This window comes from Xiphophorus couchianus, chromosome 12 (assembly GCF_001444195.1).
Source record: "Xiphophorus couchianus chromosome 12, X_couchianus-1.0, whole genome shotgun sequence".
NCBI lineage: Eukaryota > Metazoa > Chordata > Actinopteri > Cyprinodontiformes > Poeciliidae > Xiphophorus > Xiphophorus couchianus.
Window position 1 is genome coordinate 5,697,625 of NC_040239.1, and position 22,056 is coordinate 5,719,680.

A 22,056-nucleotide genomic window follows, 5' to 3' on the forward strand; every position below is an offset into this window, starting at 1 on the left:
GTAGAGCTGGGGCGATTAGCCCCCCTGTATGGTAAACAGCTGTCCTCTTTACATGGAATAAGTGAAGTCGATGAAGGGGTTTCATTTTCCTTACTGCTATGGCTTTGCCATCTTTTTCTTTCCACTGTCAGTCGCAAACATGTACAAATAACCACAATACATCAAATGTTAGACAAATAATGTCCAGTGCTGTGTTCACTTTAACTTTCTTCCAGCTTAAAAAATGTTGAGGTGATCGTCAGTAATCATAATTATCACAGATCAGTAAACAATAGTAAAAAGAAACAGAAACAGTTAGCAATGGGAAACAAATACTAAGCAAAATTGAGGTTTACAACCTCAGTTACAATGCTACAGATTTCTTCTGTAATTTCTTATTTTTCATGCTTGCTTGTATTCTTCTTTGCAGAATTGCTTTAATTAAGCTACTTTTCAAGCTTGAACTGTTTGTGTGCGGTTATATTATAGCAACTCATTTGGACTTAGGTCCAGAATTTTGACTATGCCTGGTCTGCTTTGGGGTCTTGTCCAGGTGTGGTTAATGTCACAAACTGAAGGCCAGACATTTTGCTTTGGGATTTTCTGTTTGAGAGCTTCGCTGTGTGATGATCTGAAAAATTTAAGCCTGAATAGAGGAAACATGTTGGGCACCATTACATTCTTACAGCTCTCTAGATTGTTTACTTCAAATAAAACATCGATCTTCTATATATTTTCAAATCCTGATAACCATATTTTCAAATCCTGATAACCTTTTTTCAAAAGAAAGGGTATGTCTGTAATTTATAGACAGAAATGTGCAGTTATTTGCAGCCACTCATTAACCTTAATAGAGATAATTATAATGATAATCTGTATTTTAGACAGATCAGAACTTCTCTCATTAATATTTTAGCATCTGCATAGTCATAGGACAAAGAGATTTTAATATGAAAATCAAAATCTGTTTCTAAAATAAATCTCCTGTGGAAATAATGTCCTTGCTGAAAATCCACTGCTGAATGAAATACAGGCCATCTGTAAACATGGGAGCCATGTGGCAGCTGGAAAACCTGGAGCACTAATAATGTGCTGGGATTTCTGTAGGTTAATGACAGTGGGGAAGCACAAGTTCCTATATGTACGTGCATTTTCTCTGTTTTTTTTAGGAAAATGCATCCACAACAACGGATGTCTATATTTTCTGTGCATAGAATCAAAGATAAACTCTATTATTGAGGAAAACGGTTTTATATCCAGACCACTTGGGTGTACAGTGAGGAGATTAAACGGTTATTAATGACTAACTGAACCCCACATCTTCTCCCTACATTCTGAGATAACAGCCTTTATGAAAACATTAACTTTCATTTCAGTTTCACATCATTTTTTGAGCATACATAAACTGACGGTCAATCGTAGGGATGACATTTAAAAAACATAACAGCTGAAAGTATCTGTTATCCGCTGTCATTTGAATCACAAGAAAAGACTGATTTATTTGTTACTGAACTGAAGCTGAGATTGGGATTCAGACTTAGCTCTCCCTTGGGCCAGATGCTTCCAAGTTTAACACCACAGGGTTAAGGTAGTCATGTTGATCTGGGCTGACAGCTCACACACTTTACAGTAGCTACAGAGAAACCATGTGGCATGCACCTGCAGGTTTCCCTGATTTACAAAGCTTCCATTTTGTGGAAGAAAGTTGATATTGTGTATGCTCTATGATACTTTTTATGGATGAAATTTATCTGGTCATCCTATGTAACTCCCCACACCAATACACAAAGTTAATGTTCAGGGTTTTACTCTAATTTTAATCTAATGCTTGTGCATATCCAGCTGTATACAGTTGATGTTTACATTAATATGATTGATTTAAACTTTTACCGGTGTTCTTCAGTCTTTAAAAAATCTTACATTTCTTATTCTCAATATTAGGCTTCAAAATGTCTTGAATATAACCAAATTATTCATACCAGCTTAGATTTAGCTGCCTTTTTAAAATTTATTTTTACTATTGTTAACTCCTTCGCATCATAAAATGACTCCTTCACATCATTATATGCTATATATAGGTTTATTAGATGCTTTTACAATTAAAATATTGTTATATTATCCATAACAAGCTCATAAGAAGCAGTCAGTTTGACAAATTGCGTTACATACATTCCAGTCATACTTGGCATATAAAGCTAGATGTTACAAAATTATGTATTTTAGGAAGCCCCACTTATTGTATTAAGTTACTGATTTTGCAACAATACTTCCTAAGAACGCATGTGGTGATAGTGGAAAGGAATATTTCCTGTTTAACAGGAAGTAAGAGGCTTAGTCTGCTGGGGTTTGAGAAAATAAAGCAGATCCACAAAACCACAACAAAGCTAGTCCAGCAACACTATGGTCACAGTTAGTGGCATCATCTAGGAAGAAATGCAGCTAGAAAGAGATTTGCTAAGCCAGTTGTAAAAAGAATAGATATAACTATTTACAGCTGTAGCATTTTCAATGGCTTTGTCCATGGCAAACTCTAGGGTCTTCACAGAAAGTTAAGTAGTTCAACACAAATGCCAAGACGAGCAAAAAATAAATAAAAATTCAAGAGGTTCTCTGATATCTTGCTGCCTGTACTCCTTTGTTTTCTCTCAAATCTGTAATCTGCTCGTTTTTCCTTTCAGGCCCGTAACTCCTACTCCAATGAAGTGGTGGCCATCAAAAAGATGTCCTATAATGGAAAACAGACCACTGAAGTAAGAAAATATTCACAAAGTCAAAACATGTAACTTTTGAATGCTCTGCTGCAGTTTAGTGGTTTTATTTTTCCAACATGTTGCAAAAAGCTGAAGTTTGAAGGGGACATTTTATGACAAACATCAGCTAACCTTTCTTTGTGACATAGAGTTTGGAGTTGCATAAGATTCCCAATCTGTATTCTGATTGAACATGACATGATAAATTGTCTGTTATAAAACACCTCCTGCTTCAGTTAGTTACTTTGAAAGAACTAAATAAAGTGAAAGTGTCATACATTTTATAAATGTATGATAATGATGGGATTGTTTCAGAGCGGTTGCCTGATGTTTTAAGAAGCTTTTCAACCCCAGCCAGACCTTTATTCTTTATTTTTGTTTGTCCTGGTGCAGCACAGTCAATTTATAGAAAATGTACCTTAATATTTGCGTGAATAAACTTTTTTTTTTTTTTTTTTTTGCAGAAGTGGCAGGACATCATTAAAGAAGTTAAGTTTTTGGGACAGCTGCGACACCCAAACACCATTGAGTACAAAGGCTGCTACTTGAAAGACAACACTGCCTGGGTTAGTGGGCCCTTCTTCAAGCACTTCTTTTTTGTGTCTCTCTGTTGTTTTTGTCTTTATTTAAATTGTGTTTTCCTTCAGATTACTCTTTATCTGCATGTAGTGTTAATTTCAGCCTATGACACTTTTGCAACAAAAGTTTAAACAAATTTGACCAAATGCTCTGTATCCTAGGTGGCAAAACCATATGAGCTGTTTGTTTATTTTTCTGTTTCAGCTGGTGATGGAGTATTGCCTGGGCTCCGCATCAGATTTATTAGAGGGTAAGCAAATGAAGTTGCATACCTTTTCATGCATGTGTCCTTATTGAAGTGGGTGATTGTGGCTTTGAATGGACCTTCTGCTGATCTGTCACTTAAAAGGCGACATTGATATTACAGAACTAAAATGAAAGCTGGTGGAGTAAACAATACTGTTGTCTGTTCAGCTGAATTTCAAATACAAGCCTGATGTGTGTAAAAAAGCACTCCTGTTGCTCTATGTTTCTGCTTAGTCTTCATAAATTAATGAAGGGTTGTCTGATTGTACCACTATGGGAGAAAAACATTTGGGTTTGTTTTCCATGTACTAAATACATCTAACCCTGTTGCAAAAGTTTTTCCTTTAAAAAGAAAAGTAAGTTTGTTACTGTAATTCTGAGATTAACTCTCATTATTATAGAGTTATAGATTTAAACACAAACTATGCTTATGATAACAAGCTGATGAAAGTTTTTAGTCAGGCTATGTGCTCTTGTAGTCAGCCTGTTTTTAGTTTTCTAACAGACGCTGATCATAGTTTGTTGACTATGATCACACTGCTCATTTCCACTAACCGCTACGGTTAGTTTCCACATCATGACACTACGTGTTTTTTGCAACTGTCTTTTTTTCCAAACACTTGAATGTGTCTTGTAAAAGACTGAAAGATTTATGAGCCTGTAGAGCACATCAATAGGGGAAGCAGCACTGTGTTACTCTAAGCTTCATGCAACCAGAAAAACCTCTGGTCACCAAGATTTTAGGCCTTAAACATGGAGTAATTTGAAGGTTCAGTGAATTTGAAGACGTAACTTTTAAAAAACGTCTTGCTGGTAACTGTCCCAAGCCTGTGTTCAAGAACAGAGGGTTCAAACAGGAGGATTTTGTTGTTTATTTGTGCTATTTGTTGTTTATTTGATCTTTGTCCTTTTGCAAATCAAACCATCTTCAAACAAGTAAAGATTTGGTCTCTGTAGTCTTTAGCCATCATAAAACTTCTCAGTCAAAATTAAATAAATTTTTTACATTGGCACATAACCATGCTGTTTTTACTAACCACCCATAAGGAACATTTTCTCTGTGTGATGTCATTAGATTTGTTTAACTTTAATTTCTGTATTTTCTCTGAAGTTCATAAGAAACCACTGCAAGAGATGGAAATTGCTGCCATTACCCACGGTGCCTTGCTAGGACTGGCTTACCTACATTCCCATAATATGATTCACAGGTGAGTCAGTTAACTTGCTTGCTTAATACATTTTCCGTTAGGAACCTTCAGTGAATAAGTCCAATAATGTAAGATTAGTAATGACACTCCTGTTTTTCCACTCAAAGTGAAGGTTTGTTATCAAACTGTAAAACACTCATGTCTGCAATCATTCTCAAAAAAGTACAGGAAGGATGTAAAGTAAATATTTTCTTTAACTTGTCCGTAATATTATCTTTTTGGCAGAAAGCTATGACAGGAGTGATGTCTGTGTCACATGGCCTCTTTTAATTACTGTTATAGTCAGATGATATCAGACTGAGATGAATATTGTATCTGTAAGTGAGCCTGTCAGGAACAAGTGCAATAAGGATGTTTATCTTCACTGACTCACCTTTGTGGAAATATAAAGCTGTCACCCTAGCTAACCAAAATACAACTGTATCACTTTATAATGTGAAAACTTTTTCCATGTTTGTACAAATATGGGTTCTTGTTATTCACTGTACTTACAATAGATAATTATCACATTATAACACAAATCTTTTCACGTTCTCAAAATAAAATATATTTTTATGAACAGGTTAATTCATTGTGCAATCTTCAAAGATATTGTCATGTGGCTTTTATATATTTTTTCCCTGAAAGGTGTCAATAAATTTGTACCTGGAACTGGCTTGTTTTTTTTGTTAGTTTGCTTTTTTTGATTAACCCACATAATGTCACCTTTTCTCTCTTCCCTCATGCCATGACCTCACCCAGAGATGTGAAAGCTGGTAATATCCTGCTGACTGAGCTGGGTCAAGTCAAACTGGCTGACTTTGGCTCTGCCTCCATTGCCTCACCTGCCAACTCCTTTGTTGGAACACCTTACTGGTCAGTATACACAACACAATAAAACCCAACAGAATAAAATTTTCTAAGAAGTCAAATAATACTTTATGAGAATATGTTTTCCTGAAAAAGCAGTTTTAACCACGAACACAAATACAACATTTGAAAGAGAAAAACACAACATGGAGAATATAACATGATTCTATTTAAAAAGGACTTTAATTTTATAAGACTAACAATAACTTTTTTGATTATTTTCCCATGAAGATAATGGGTACAATCTTTCTTTTTTTTCATTTTAATTTCTCTTATGAGCTGGAATGTCACAATTAAATTTCTAAAAATAGTTTTTAATATTAAAAACCGATTTAAAATGTTATATAAAATTCCAGGTGCTGGTACTGCTTAGTAAATATATATATATGAATATATTTTTGTCTTGATCATAAAAAATTGTCTGACATTCTTGTCACCATGGATCCAGCTTGTAAAGAAATAAATCCGTAAATTGAGACCACATTATCGGTTTTTGTCATTTTTAATCTCTAGATGGGATTTCAAGTTATTAATCAGAGAATCTTTTTTTACATGTAATAATAACTGTAAACCAAAATATGTTAATCTATTTTCCACATCAATATAAAAAAAATTCACACATTGTTCATATTTGATTGTAAGTGAAATCAACTTTGAAACAGCTGGACAAGTTGTCTTATGCACAAAAACTGTGACACACTCGTTTATAGGAACACTTTCCAAAACCGAGCTGCTATCACAGCATACCAGAGTCTTAAAAAGCTTTGAGAAGCTTAGCAGATTATAACATTTTCATGGATTTTTCTCCCCCTCGTACTTAATAGAGTATCTGTGTGTATCTGTGGGGGTTTTTGCATGTGCCTATCTCTGTCCACAGGATGGCCCCAGAAGTGATTTTAGCCATGGATGAGGGCCAATATGAAGGTAAAGTGGACATCTGGTCGCTGGGGATCACCTGTATTGAACTGGGTAAGCAAATACTTTCCAAGTGGTTTAAATAAAAGCTTTGACTACATTATTATAAATTAATGTGCAAAACAATTAGTCGAAATCTGCATTTGTTTTTCAGTCTTTGTGATCCTGATTGGTCCTTTTTAAAACTTTGACACAAGAATAAAACCGTGTCTTTCACTCTCCCATCTGTTCCTGTTTTAGCGGAGCGTAAACCTCCCTTGTTCAACATGAATGCCATGAGTGCCTTATATCACATCGCACAGAACGACTCTCCCACGCTGCAGTCAAATGAGTGGTGAGTTTTAGTAATTCCATCATATTCCAACATAAACATATTTTCTATTTGGACTCATCTGACCATGTTTGCTGTGTCTATTACATGGCATGTGGTCAGATAGTGAACTGAACAGTTCTCATGTAAAATGACAAAAAAGGAAAGGTTTATCATCTAGATTTTTGTCTATGAAGGAAAAAACTTTATTTTCAAATGTCCCTATAACACCACCAATCAGCTCATTTGACCAGCTGAAACAGAAACTAAAGCAAAAGTGAAAAACATTATTTGCACTTCACAGTCAGGCTAAAACTCCCCTGTGGCTTTAGAGCCCTGTGACAAGCCTTGTGCAAAGTCACTCTCCGAGTTGTTTTGAATGCAAAGAGGAGGCCCTGACCAATAAAATTCTGTTTATTTACATCCTGACCACCGGGCTATAATAAAAGGCAACATCATTACAAAGCAGTCTGGATTATTCAAAAATATTCCTGTGGTTTAAATTAACTTCTTTTCTCTTGTCTGGTTTAAATACAATGTTCATCCAGGCACACATTAGTTGCTGTTTTACTGAGTAAAATGGCTCCCTTCATGCATTTTGCTGGAGCTTTGAACCTCACAGCTCCTGACTGTGAATGTTAATAGATTCTCTTGGGACAATCCTTCCAGACATCAATTGTTTTATTTATTTATTTCTTGGAGATTTAATTTAGACCAACAGTTTTTAAACAGCCTCTTGCTATCTCTGTGCAACCCCATCTCATCTAGCACGGAGAGAAAAAGCTCTGTTTTCTTTAGCTATAGCCTGCAGTGCTACCAGATGCTATCATACTGTTTGACATTTTTATGCCTGATTCATCTCGTAAATGAAGAAACCTTGTGTGTTCATTCTGTACATTGTTTCTTGTCACTAAGAATACATTTGGTGTACCCTAATATAAGTTATTGAATGATGTTAAAATGTGTGCCTTAATGAAGAAATTAAGAGATGTTAATTTGTAGTTGGGGGACAAATGCAAATAAAAACAAGACGTAAAATATTTTATGGAGTTCTCAGAGGCTTGTTGGAAAACATTAATGAACATAAAGAATTGTGAAAACCAAGGACCACAGCAGATAGCTCAGGGATGAAGCATTTGATATCATCTATCAGTCGAAATCTGAGATCTGGATAGCATAGAAAAACTTTAAACCTACCCAAGTGTCATGCTGGGTAAAGTGAGCATTAAATGTTAAATGGACTCCATCTATATAGTTCTTTTCAAAGCTGATCACTCAAAATGCTTTACATTAAGCTCACATTCTGTCATTAGGTGACACTGGCACAGTGGAAATAGTAGGCATCTTGCATTCTTAGAGTTGTGGGCTTAATTTCAGCTTCCTTCTGACACATATCAATGTGCCCCTGGGTAAGGCTCATAATGTGTCTGTGTTAGTGAGTGCAAATGTCTGAATGTGGGTCTGGTGTGTAAAGTACTTTGAGTGGCTGGTATGGCTGGAAAAATAGTATATAAATTCACCCCATTTACCCAGTTGCAGTCAGATGTTCTCACATTTAGCTATTTGTCATTTACTTAATATATCTGTCTTTTATTGACAAGTGTTAGAAGAATAACATTTTATACATAAAGCCGTCAAAAGATGTTTGTGGTTTAAAACAAATTCACCCAGTCACTCTCACCCAGTAATGCACACATTTCTGCACCAATATCAGTTGGAAACTTTGGGTTGAAAGCCTTTCCCAAGGACACATAGACATGTTAAAGAAGAGGAAGCTCCCAGAGCCAACCTGAACCCGACTTGAGATTCAGGCTGGGCCAGGCCAGGATTATTTGCTTGATGGTCGTGCTTGTGCATTTAATAAGCCTGCATTACATACAGAGAAAACCAAACGAGAATTCACAACATATTTTTATGTTATCTACTTATTGTAGTCTACCTAGAGGAATAGATAGTTTTACCTGTTGAGGAAGAAAGCACGTTTGGTGCTGAAGCTAATCACCAAACACAGTTCATTTCATGTGCATGCGACTCCACCCTGCTCCACTCCTATCAATCACACATCCCAGAAGATTTGCTCTTTACTCATATCGCAATCCAACAAGCAACAAGATGGAGCTGGAAAACATTAAGGAAAAGCTAAAAACGGGACAAGTTACACTATTTACTTCAATGGTGATATAAAAACAAAAACAGTAAAAATTGTAATTAAAATATGTCTGGTTTACTGGCTCAGTCCTGGTTCAGACACAATGCCTATGTGCTTGGTCCAGAGCACGTTGAATCACCGATCTAAACTCTTAAGTCACTACAAAGCATATTGTTAGAATGGCCCAGTCAAAATCTATGTCTAGTTGAGAATCTGTTTTAAGACTAGAAATTTGCTGTTAAGACACTCTTTATGCCCTCACACTTAGTTTGAGCTGGATGTGTAAACGTTTCAGAGACATACCTCTACAGACTTGAAGGTGCTCCTGCAGTAAAATGTGGTTCTCCTCATTACTGACTCAAGATAGAAGAATCCAAATGAGTAAAACACGTAGAGGTTTGTGGAAGAAACATGACACAAAGTTCAAGGGAGTCTGAATACTTTTGGAAGGCACTGCATAAACAGCTTAATAGGCACTTTAGCAACACATAAATATCTATTCATGTTTTCTGCAAATACTATCCAATTTGGGTAACTGCAAGTAATCTTTGTCTTGAAGGCGAGGTTTAACTAAATATCTACTTTTTATGAAATTTTGATTCAAAAAGAGTTTTCTTTCCTGAATTCTCAGTTAACACCTGTTGTAAAATTAGTTTTGCTTTCCAGCGCTGTGCTGAAGTGACTGATTGTGTGGGACTGCACATGGTTTGTGGTATTTTTGGAGGAGCTCCAGCTGCCCAGGGCATTAGCAACATCCAGCCAGATAAAACCAGTAGAGACATTAGCTCAATAGTGTTCTGTACCAAAACACAAGGCCACACTGTGTGCACACATTGGCACATCACACGTGTACTTGTGGACCTGTGTTGGCCTCAGATGGGAAAAGCGCTACAAGTTTAGGTAAAGGGAGGCGAGGCGTTTGGAAATGCAGTGCGTGCGCATGTTCTGACCTGCCTGTGACCCTGGATTTGCATATAAATTTCATTACAATCTCCACAGCCATCGGGGGCTACTTTATCTCAACACCCCATTACCATGATGTTTTATTCTGTAATGCGCTTTAAAGCATATTTTTAGATCAGAGTTCCACATCTCCAGTGGCCTGTATTTTCATTGCTCTACATATTTATATAATATATATATGGCTCATGTATTTCTTCTTGTCCAAGTGAATAACATATTTGTTTATTGTCATTGCTATTTTTGTTTAATATTCCCAGTTATTAATGTTTGATGTGAGGAGAATTATTGACCTATATCCCTGCCTTGCAGGTCGGATGCTTTCCGGAACTTTGTTGACTTCTGCCTACTGAAAATTCCTCAGGACAGACCCTCGTCAGGGGAGCTGCTACGAGTGAGTGGGCTTCCTCTCTTACTCTGCCAACTGTGACCTCACTTCCTGCCTTAGTCGGTCCCTGAGCCTCAAGGATGAGTCATTCCCATCCACCCACGGCTCCCCAATACGCAAGCACACACACACACACAATGTCTTCAAGTGCAGGAATAGGGCATCCTGCTGAGAGTTGCTTGTTATTTCTTGACGTCTTTTTTGTCAGCTTTGCTTCCTCTTTTATGCCTTGCAGTTATGTCTTTCAGAGCAGGTTTATGTCTTTGCTATCTATACATTCCTGTGATATGACTGCATACTATTTGAACCCTATGCATGTGTATGTGTAATGGTCCTCTATATAAAACATATAGAGGACCATTACAACCATTTTCACCAACAAAGGGAGATCATTTGTTGAAAATCCTCACTGTTTTCTCAATTGGAATGCGTTCTACTAGTTAGGTTTAGATGTGTGGTGTGAATTAAGTTTTGGTTAGTACTAGTAATTAAGATTGGGGAAAATGTCTAGACACTAGACTGGTACAAAAATGAGTGAAAGTCGATACAAAATCCTCAGTTGGGTAGAAGTATAAATATGGTTGTGTGTTTTGCATTTTTTTTGTAAAGAAAAAAATTTCTGTGAATAGGCAGTATATAAATAAATTGAACTGTTTTCATCAGCATGTGTAAGAAAAAAACCCCTATTTTTATACATGTGTATGTGTTTATAGACTTAACATTTAAAGGACTAAGGTATGACTAATAACAAAATAAGCTCAATGTTCAGCACCTCGTTGCAGCTTAAGGATTGTGTGCCATCTCATTGATTTCTAGATTGATGCATAATAATTTTTCATTCAAAAGTTTGAAATTGTATCCAAAACAAAGCATGTTGTAATTTTCTTACCTGGTTCAAATGTTTCAATGTGAAGTTATTGCACTGAGTATTATGCACTAAGAAAAAGAGTGCAGAAAGAGACCTAAACTGTCCATGAAAGGAAATATTTCATAAAGCATGCAGTTTATCTGCAGGTTATTCTAATTATTAGGTGTTATTACAGTGAGCCTATCTTTGGGTAAATCATGAAGGTTGGTTGAGTTTTCGTGTTGCAGACTTTATCTTGTTTGTGCGACCAACAGGTAATCCTATTGGGCCGCTAAGAGCTTTATGTTCTTGATGATCATGCTCAGCCACACAGAGCCGTACCCAGACTTACGACACCTCCATCGCTTCAGATGGTGAAGGAATGGTGTGAGGTTATGCAGCAGTCACATCAGGAGCTGTGAACTGTTGTCAAAACCTTAACCCTATTAGACACTACTTTACTCTTCCTCATATCCCTAACTAAATCCCAATTGCAAATCAAAACATTAAGGAATTATCTTATGGATTTTGTTTCAGCTTGGTTTAGTGGAAAATAATACAGAAGTGAGCTATTATTTAGTTATTAATAACATATTTTGTCTTCTCAGACATTAATGTGCAAGCTGTTCTTCTAACAGTACACTCATGCGTTGGTATATTCTCCTCCAAGCTCTTTAAAAGGAAAAATCAGGTCAGAAGTCGCATGCCTTTTAGGTCTACATGTTCTGGCTTCAGATTAATTGCATTCTCTCCCTATGTTCCTTATTACAAGTGGTATTAATATTATTAATTAGGAAATATTACTCACTATCCCTCTGTTAGAAGGAAATACAATATTGTCGGTTGTATTTGCAATCTTTTCCATAAAATACAGTCAAATCAATACATTAAAAATTGAGATAACAACTTTACATATGTTTTATGTATGTACAAAGTAGCTGAGCATTAAATGAACCTTTTACCTGATATAGCTTAGCATAGCAAACCTGTCCTTATCAAAGAGAGAGGAAAAAAAATACAAAGTCCAACTTAAAACATTTTAACATTTTGTGTTGATGAAAAATGCATTAACTGGTAAGCTGTACAGCTATTACCCTTAGCACTGGGTTGAGACTTGTATTTTGGCACTAAAGGTTCATTCACATTACTCAGAAATAATTTCTTTTAAACTAAAATGACTACTGGTCAACCAGTACGATGCATCAAAAAGCTAAAGAGTTGGAATGCTTTTATCCTCATAAATATATGATGCTCAACATGGTAAATCTTTAAGGATGGCACTTTACAGCAAGCCCCTTTATATTTGGAGAAGGAGCTGTAGGAGGGCTGTCACATTTTCTCACATGAACTCTTTGGTGATAATCGTTAGGAGTCTTAGCTGTTCGGTGGGGCAGGGTCGGCCAACCACCCACATTTTGATCTACTGTAGGTCCATCAAAAAACGGGACAATCACGCATTGCTATTTTCAGAGTGTGATGTCACTCCCTTGTGTCCTGGCTAACCCATTACACCAGCATCTGTCACGTGGAGAGGAGGGTGTACAGAAGGAGAAGAAAGGCTACAAATAGATCTAAAATTGTACTCTTTTTGGTAGCGTATATTGCATACAATTCATCCATTACAGCTTTCAATATTTTATGAATGACAGTGACTCAGTGTGTGAATCTGTGAATATGTGGTGTGGTGGGAGGATGTGTTGGAGGTAGAAATTCTTTCCTTTTTTTGTTCTTGTTTTTTGGTTACTGTAATGTGAAGTGCTAAAAATAGTGCTACAGAAAAATAAAATCTCGAATCCTCTTTCTCATTCATCCATCTACTATGACCAATCAATAGCGGGAGATGCACGTAATAATCATATACATGCAAAACATCCCAACTTGCAGCACGTTACACTTCGATTAGTTTTTACATAAACAGCTTGTTAATGTGACCTCAAATTTGTGAAAACTACATTTTAAAAAAATTTAAACATTAACGAAAATCAATTTTTATTAACTAAGAAGATATTTTGAGAACTTGTATATTTATTAGCATGCACAACTGTTGTGAGAAATATCATACCATTTATAAGCAAAATTCAAAACTATCTACCTCATAATATTTCAGAATTATTTACCTTTTGGATTGTAATTTCTTAAAAAAACAACAAACAAAAAAAACAACAACAAAAAAACAATTATAATCGAAAGCTTTCTCAGCTTGATATTCAACTTTTGTTTTACTTGATATAATTTACCAGTTGTCATTAACTTGTCTGCAAGGCAAAACTATTTTAGAGTTCAGTTGAAGTAAAAAGGCTTAAGAGTGTTTATGAAAATCAATGTATAGGGAAATATTAGGATTTCATATAATAGGGGTAGTGGAGAAAATGGGGTGCTGAGACTCCCAAGATAAACAACCTACAGGCGCCCTCTAGTGATAGAAACACTTGTACATCGCATTGAACTAGAGAATAAAGTGATGCAAGTTATAATCTTACATGCACTTTGACATGCTCTCCCAAAGCCTTAAAACTAAGGTTTTTTATTTTTTTAAAGTATTTATCTACAAGTTTTAAGGTTATGCTGCTGTATACACAATATACACAGGTAGACATTAATACATTAGAAATATAACATTTATACTGAAACATTTGAAAAACTTCACATAGTGATGCATTTCAGATGTTTGTTTCAGATTATTGCTTATAAATAAGAAATATATATATATGTGTGTGTGTGTATATTTCTCACTAAATATTTTCCAATAAATGGATTTGCAGTTTTTTAGTTGACCTATAAATCAACTAAATGTAGAAATAGACAGGCAAGTTTGTTGGCCAGTCCAGCACACTTGCAAAGTTTGAAATCTAGAGGACTAATTCAAGCAATTCAAAACTATTCAGACGTTTAAAGAAAGAAGATCTAAAGATCAAAGTTGATGTCCGGTTCAAGTAATTCACTTACTAACTCCTTCTCTCCCACTTTTGTTCGCCTCGCTCAGCATGAGTTTGTGCGCCGGGAACGCTCGCCGCGCATTCTCATTGACCTCATCCAGAGGACCAAGGATGCAGTGCGGGAGCTGGACAACTTGCAGTACCGCAAGATGAAGAAGATTCTCTATCAGGAGAAACACAACGGGCCCTTGGGAGAAAGCCAAGAAGAGGAGGAGGTGAGGAGAACTGAATCAAATTTGAGGAAATAATGCAGTGTGACTGAAATACAATCAGAGTAAAGAATATTTGTACAAAAATAACTTTACTTTTACTCACAAAACATTTTGTGTGTCTGTATTTAGTCTGAGTTACACAAATTATTCAGTTGAGCTTATAATCTCTTAAATTAGCAAATCTCTTTGTGGAAACTACACAAAGAAAAGGTCAGAAATGGATAATAAAAAGAGATCAATAACATCTTTGATGTTATGAAAGTTATGAAAGTTGGATTTCATAACTTGCCTAAAACGGTTTCAAACTAAATTATTTAAATTTTTTTACATTCCTTTTTTTAAGTTTACATTTTTTGATTGTGCTAATTGAGGCATTCAGGAAATATCTTAGTCTATGTTTTAAATGAGAATTAAATGGAATTAGAACACTTTTTTTTACTTCAAAGATATTTTGGGACTTTTCCTGTTATTGCAAAGCAGCTATAGAAGTTTATTATCTTTGTCTATGATTTGCATACTTCATAGACTTCTAATCTGAATAAGAAAATAGGAAAAGAAACCTGTGAAACTTAATTTATTTAACATACAAAGTGGTTAAATAGGTCAATATTAACGTGGTTTAGCGATGTCACTCATCGTCTGTGTGTGCATGCGTGTGTTTCTGAACATTTGTGGTCCCAGCAGGACAGCGAGACACCAAGCTGCAAGATGAACAGTCTGGGCAGCAACCACTCCATCCCCAGCACCTCCGTCAGCACCGGTAGCCAGAGCAGCAGCGTCAACAGCATCCAGGAGGTGCTGGATGACGGCTGCTCCGACATGACCATGATGCACCCCCAGGACTACAGCAGCACGCTGGAGTCCTCTGCACACACCAAAAAGGTAAAGGTCAAGGCTGAAGAGGGGATATGTGTGAGTGTTTGGGACTAGAAAAGAAAAATTCTCAAAACCGCTGAAGACATGATAGTAGTGTGTCACCATAAAGACGCAGAACATTAACTTGACCACAAGTAGTTTGTTTCTCATAATATAGTGCAATAAAGAGCACAATTATCAATGTTTGAAATGAAAAATGTTAGTTCTGAGATGACAACTTTACACTTTTTTATTAAAGAGGAAATGATGCTCTACATCCTCTAGTTTCTGACTTCTTTTCACAAGTATGCATAGTCCCCTCCCCCCAAAACCATGGCAACCATCGACACACAGTCACTGTTTACAATTTCTTCAACTTCATCGCTGACATCATTAACACTCAGAGAACAAAGCCTGTGCATTCCAGTAAGCTACACATCCACTGCTTTAACCCCCATTCAGCCGTCTTTTTGCACGCTACCAGAGTTCACACAGGTCAACACAATGTCAGCCATTCTTAATGAATACACACTGTTTTTTAAAAAGCACCAAGCAGAGGGCCGTCACTTCTGTCACTCTCCTCCTTCAGTTTCTCTTTTGTGGTGAGACGGTACATGAATAAGGTTGTCACTTAACAGGCAGACAGCCAGCGTGTTGTTGTAAGTTCAGGGGGCTGAGCAGAGAAGACTTGAAAGTGACACACATTGTCTTTCAGATGTTGATGAAGTTCGCTCCTCACATGACTCCGTTCCATGGTCCCCAGGCCCTGTGAAACCAAGTTTAAAAAGCGGGGGTGTTAATATTTCACCGTGTTTCATAAGGCTTTACTCAAGTTAGCTTAGGCGAAGATTCCTTTTGAAATTTAGAAGTTGTTTGATTGAAATCAGCAGGGATTTAATCTGTTTACATCACACATTTGAATTTATCCAACTGCATGTGTTTTTGCTTTAAATTATAAAGCTATTACCAGTGCTTAATCAAGGCGATTTTTACCTTTTACTCTTGTTTTATTTGTTCCGAAAGTTTTTTTCACAGATGTAGCTCTTGGAGGAGTTACATGATAATATGTATATCATGTGAAACTCCTAATGTTGTTGTTTGTTAGACTATTATATTGGCAATTAATAAACATTTTTATAACTGCTCAATGCAAATCATTAGAAAAAAAATAAAGAGCACAGAAGTTACAAACAAGTCAAATTTAGTTTGTATAACACAAATAAAATCACAAATATGCTTCATAAAACACATAGGAAATGCATATCAAACATATCATCAAAGTGAAGAAAAATCCTTTCTGTATAAATAGGTTTTTAGCTGCGGTTTTAAATTAAGCAAAGGAATCGACACAGTGTAAAATCAACTGGAGAGATTTCCACAATTGGGGTACAACGGCTTGAAATGACCAATTTGAAATGTTTATTTTTATTTAGATTGTTGTGCATGTTTATGTTTTACATTTACACATAACAATAATTGATAAAAATGAAACGCAAGAAATATGAAAATCTTAATTGCTGACATTAAATATTGCATGTTTCCAGCTGTGGAAGTAGAGATTATGTGTTTTCAGTGGAGGTTCTCCTTAGTGTCTGCACCTAGACAAAAAAAGAAAGAAAATGTTGCAAGATACTGCGATAGCACTGTTTTTGAGTTCTGGGTGCAGTTGGCGCTGATGAAAGCAATCTGTCTCATTTTGTTTTTGTGCTTTTTCACAGGACCATCAATATAACTGGGATGATGGGATCCACAGAGATCACCGGCCAGAGCCAATGCATGCCTCCTCTGACAAAAGCAGCCAGGCCTCCAACTATAAACACAGAGCTGGCTTTGCCACCATCAAGTCTGCTTCACTTGTAAGAAGAAATCAAAATCTTCCCCCTTTTAGATGTTTTCTATCTTTTCTTTTCTGAGATTCCACAAACGTTTTCCATTTGCTTCAGGGTTTAAGAATCAATCATTTCTAGAGGGTTCACCTTGAACGCTGGGTTACTTTGAAAACAAAAACATAAATGGGACTTTTTTCTCCTGGCACAAGACAAAATTTCAGAGTGTTGTACGTATGCAGCTGCATAGCAAGGCACAGAGGGGCATTCTTTTGTTTGTCTCTGTTAAGACCTGTCTGTGGATGTGCGGAGCGAACAGCTGCGTCTGGGCGTGACTTCTCCACACATGCTTGAACAATCTTATGTTTAAGCAGCCGATCAGGTCATAACTCTGTTTTCAGCCATCGGTTTTTCTTTGAATGCTTTTTACCTGCCACATGTTTAGCGTCTTTCTTTATCTGCTTGTGCAACACCTCAAATTATCACCTCCCTCCCCACTTTTCTCATTTCTTGCCCTCCTTCATTTGTTAATGCATCATTCTCAGATGTGACTCAATATTCTGTTATTAAGGTGTGTGAGGAGGGGGGAGTGCTCTCTTTCTTTCCTTCTATGTCCCTCTTTCATTCTCTCTCCTTCACCCTCCCTGTCTGTTGTCATGGAAACCAGCTCTAGTAACTAGATAGTAATAGTTGTGTGAAAATGTGTGACAGTGTGTGCGCTCCCCCATCCCTGACCCACTGGTTTTAATTCTGCTGTCCGGTCTTAAATCAGACATCTGACAGAAAAATAAGGCAGCGTGTGTGTTCGCTGTCCTCAGATTGTCCTTGACCAAAGTCCACAAGCCAACAACAGACCTGGGCCAAGCACTGATTGTGTTGTTTGCCAAGCACCGTTTTCAAATGTTATTTTTGCGTTTCACTTTTTTTTGTATTGACATCAATACTTTTGGGATTGATAGGAATTCATCTACAAGTCTTACATAAAGTTTGGGAACTGAGACCAAAGTAATTGCAATAAAAGGAAAAGATTTTTGCCTAAAACGGAGACATTGAACAGATACGGTTTAAAGGAAGACCTTTTGTGTTGACATTTAATAATTGAATATTCAAACGATTAATTGGCTAAAAAAATGTCACAATCTACACATTTTTCATTTAACCACCTATCGATTTTTATACAATAGAAACACTTTAAAAGATGCAAATATGTACGTATTTTTTAAATAAGAAAATACAAATTTTCTTGGATTCATTTTGTAAAGCAGAACTAAGTGAAGCTATAACACATTTACAGACAAAGGTATTTTTATATTTTTAAAAATACCTTTGTTACCTATATACCTATAAATACCTATATTTTTGGCATAATTACTGCTCTGAATATACACCAAATGCCCTTTTTGTGTCTGTATTGTCCAGTTAACGATTAATCACTTACTAAATTAGATAAATATTATTTCAGTAATCAATTAATCATGATTAATCCAATTAATTGTTTCAGCCTTAGTTGACATGCTACGTCTGTATCGTCAGAAAGACAAAGACAAGTAGTTGCATTTCTGTTTATACAAGAGTTAACAAAAACGTCTGCATTTGTATAATTGAAAAAACCCCACAAACTATCCAAATCTGCTAAAGCAGTTTAAAATATTTTGGCCCGTTCAGCAGTGAGGTGGATTAAAGTTTTGGTGTTTACACCTCCGGTGTCTGGCTCTGTGTGATTGAAGCAGTCTGTTTTGAAATGAGCCTGCATCCCGAAAAGCTCAGCACCATTGTAGCGCTACAGCGCCGGTGCTGCCCGCCGGCGCTGAAAGAAATGACATCATCCTTTTTCTGCCGAGCACAGACGTCCTCGGATTGGCCTCGACTCGCTGAGACTGGGAGCAGGTAGACAAAGAGAAGCAGCGAGTCTAATAAGGGGTCCATATGGTACTAAACAGATTGCCAAAAAGGAACTAGATGTGTGAAAACATAAAAAATGTGATAATAATATACATTCAGAAAAATGTAAGAGCAGATTAGCATTTTTTAAATCCACTTGTCAAAAGTGACAAATGTTTGATAAATGAAAGGGTGAGTAAAATGAAAATACATCATGTCCATAGCAGCTGAACACCGGGAAGACGCAGATGGGAGATTGTCATTGAGGTGAGGAGGGGAGATAAGCAGGTGAGACAAAAGAGCATCACTGATTGAATTATAAGCAAAGGACAGACAAACAAACACCAATCTGTTAGTTTGATACTAAATGTAGAGATTGGTTTCAGGATAAATGAAAGAAAAGAACAATCTTACAGAAATGTGAAGAATAAGAAACTGCAAAAAAGATCATTGCAAAGTGAAGAGTGGTACAAGTGCAAACAGAAAAGCAGGATAAGAGTTTGATTGCAGCTCAAACTCTTATCCTGAGTTAACAGATTGAAGATGATTTAAGAAACAGCATTGTTGTAAAATATTTCACTCCTCACCGTCAGATGCAGGTTGTGGCCTGACAGCCTGGGTGCCTCTGGCTGATTACAGTAAAATGTAACATCAATCATTCCTGCTAGGTCCTCATGCCAACTGGTAAAACCTAGAACTTGAAGCAATAGACTGAGTAGGAATCTTTACTACAGCAATCTTGTAGTATGCAGTGCCTTATAAAATAATTCCTTTTCACATTCTGTCATGTTCCAGTAACAAAATATTTGTATTGTAAGTTGTGCAAACTGTGAAAAAACAAAATCTGAAAAGTGTGCCATGCATTTGTAGCCCCCCTCCAACCCTAAATAAACTAACTGCCTTCAGATGTTCCACATGTTGTAAATACGTTGGTGTTCATTGATGAGTGGAAATTTTGGAAGAACACCTGTTAAAGGTTGCAAGACACTTAAGCCTGGAGAACAGGAAAGTAACCATAAACATACAATTACAATGGATGCAATAGTTTAGATTAATGCACATTCGTGTTAGAATGGCCTTCCCAAAGTCCAGATGTGAAACCCAATTAAGAATCTATGACAGAATTTAAAAATTGCTGTTCAGAAAAAAGAAGAACAAAGGAAGAAATGTTCAGTCTCTAAATGTGCAGAGCTGGTAGAGAAAACCCCAAACCCTCACAGTTCTTGTTGCTGGTTCTGAAAACTTTTCAGTAAGAAGTTTGGACTCAAGAGTTACAAAATACATATGCATGTCATACTTTTTAGATTTCTGTCTGTCAGAAATCTAAAATGTTATTTGTACAACTAAATAATTTTTCTGTTGACTTTAGAAAGGAACTGTTTAAGGTGTAAAGGCAAGGCTGTCCCATTAAAATATAGTTAAAGTAGTAATTAAAAGACTTGTTTGTTTCAAATGTATTATGTTAGGATATGTAAATACACAAACTACAAGCTTTTTACATCAGTGATTTCTGCAGGAAAACTGGACGCTAAGCTGTGGTCTGTAGAGGCCTTTTGCTTCCTCTATTCAACAAGATGACTTCACCATATGTCACTATGCATCTGAAGTAACCTTTGGATATTTTCTTGCCATAGCTCATCCAAAAAGAGAATCTTTGTTGTAGCAAATTTGACACCCTGTAAACACAAAGCTCAAACTTGATTTCTGCTCCAAATAAAAATGTTTCGAGAATACTTATAGCTGTACAACCACTATCTTTTAAACTAATCAGGCACTTAGCATTAAAAACAACGTTCCAGAGCACCTTGCATTGCAGAATCAGCAAAGTGTAGCTTCTGGATTCCCACTGATCACTCCCACCCGCTGGCCCCCAACCCTGAGTATGATCTTCTTTTTAGACCCACAGCCTTGTGTGAAAGAGGCCACCACATGCCGTGACTTGGCCCTTTGTGGCATTGAAGCAAGGGACCAGGATTTGGGTGGCTCTATTACAGTAGGGGTATTGATTCAACACAGATTAAGGAGGAGAGCTCAGAGTCCACCTTTTCCCCAATCCTTCCCTCTTGTTTTCTCACCATGTTTGTGCTCATTATTCTACGAAGGTATATATTTTTTCTTTTTCCGGTTTTGTTCTTTTCTTCTTTTCCAGTTTTGGTTATTTTCTATTTGCTTTTTTTCTTGACAACATCCCTCCCTCATCACTCAGCCTACTCTCTTCTGAACCCCCCTCCTCTAACTTCTCTCACACTTTCTAAATGAGGTATTCATGTGACCCACCTGCTGTCCGCCGCTTAGCGTTAGCCGTACTAAAAAGCCGCTCTGTCCTCTTGTTGGCCCACGGAGTCGGTCTGCCTCATTCACAGTTCACACGTCTGCTTTGGCCACTGCATGCCCAGGGCACAAACCAAAGAAGGGGAGGGGGCTTCATCGTCCTGTAAAGGTTGGGAAAGGGCGAAAGGGTGGGGGTCTCCGGGAAGCATCGGAGCTCAGGCAAGGTTGTGTCGGTCATAGGATGCCGCACAAGGTTCCTGGATGCTGGTGCACTTGGCTAAAATTGCCATCATGTTTGGCCGGAAGAGTTCGGGTGGAAGTTATGAGAAGATGCGGAGCGAATACTACCTAGATACGGAGAACCCTTTTTGTCCTCAGGTTTGTGGGTTAGGTAGTTTTGGTTTGAAAATCAAGGATGTTTATGGTTGTATGTGAAAAACAGTGGACGGTAGATTTGGTAGCAGCTGTTTAGGACATTTGAACTTTTTTGAGGTTGCCTAATCTGTGCTGCAAATGCACTGCAAAATCCTACCAAGTAATTTTTGTTTAGTTTCTTGAATTACGACACTAACATACAAGTAACTTTCCTGCAAGATAAAAGACCTTGTTTTAAGTGAATTCATTAAAAAATACTAGTTTCACTGGCAGATTATTTCACTTAAACGACATTTTTTCCATAAGTGAAAAAATTTGCTGGTGGAACTAGTACTTTTTCATCAAAATTAAGGAATCATCAACTTAAAACAAGCTGCTATGTCTTGCAAAAAGGGTACTTGTAAGCAAGTTTTGTCATATTTTAAGTGTAATATGATATTACGCTTAAAATAAGACCAGAATCTAGACAAAAATACTTGGTAAGATTTTGTATATGTATTAGTTGTGTGAAAGAGCAGTT

The 22,056-nt window shown here is 36.7% G+C and overlaps 1 protein-coding gene and 1 long non-coding RNA gene across 6 annotated transcripts in view; one reads left to right on the plus strand and one right to left on the minus strand.

Moving 5' to 3' along the window:
- taok3a (TAO kinase 3a) overlaps window positions 1-22,056 on the plus strand; it is a 61,205-nt gene that overhangs the window by 28,750 nt on the left and 10,399 nt on the right. For 4 of the 5 annotated variants that reach the window (XM_028034281.1, XM_028034280.1, XM_028034282.1 and 1 more), the window contains exons 4-14: window positions 2,658-2,729; window positions 3,194-3,295; window positions 3,513-3,558; window positions 4,666-4,762; window positions 5,504-5,617; window positions 6,489-6,580; window positions 6,767-6,860; window positions 10,258-10,339; window positions 14,164-14,331; window positions 15,010-15,210; window positions 16,902-17,039. In XM_028034281.1, coding sequence (XP_027890082.1) covers window positions 2,658-2,729; window positions 3,194-3,295; window positions 3,513-3,558; window positions 4,666-4,762; window positions 5,504-5,617; window positions 6,489-6,580; window positions 6,767-6,860; window positions 10,258-10,339; window positions 14,164-14,331; window positions 15,010-15,210; window positions 16,902-17,039 — 1,206 coding nt within the window. The remainder of the gene's footprint in view (window positions 1-2,657; window positions 2,730-3,193; window positions 3,296-3,512; window positions 3,559-4,665; window positions 4,763-5,503; window positions 5,618-6,488; window positions 6,581-6,766; window positions 6,861-10,257; window positions 10,340-14,163; window positions 14,332-15,009; window positions 15,211-16,901; window positions 17,040-22,056) is intronic. The other variant, XM_028034284.1, reaches the window with a different exon arrangement.
- LOC114154851 (uncharacterized) lies at window positions 17,467-21,747 on the minus strand. Its single transcript, XR_003597631.1, has 2 exons — window positions 19,478-21,747; window positions 17,467-18,886 (listed from the first exon to the last, which is right to left on the minus strand). It is a non-coding gene; the product is annotated as an uncharacterized LOC114154851 (long non-coding RNA).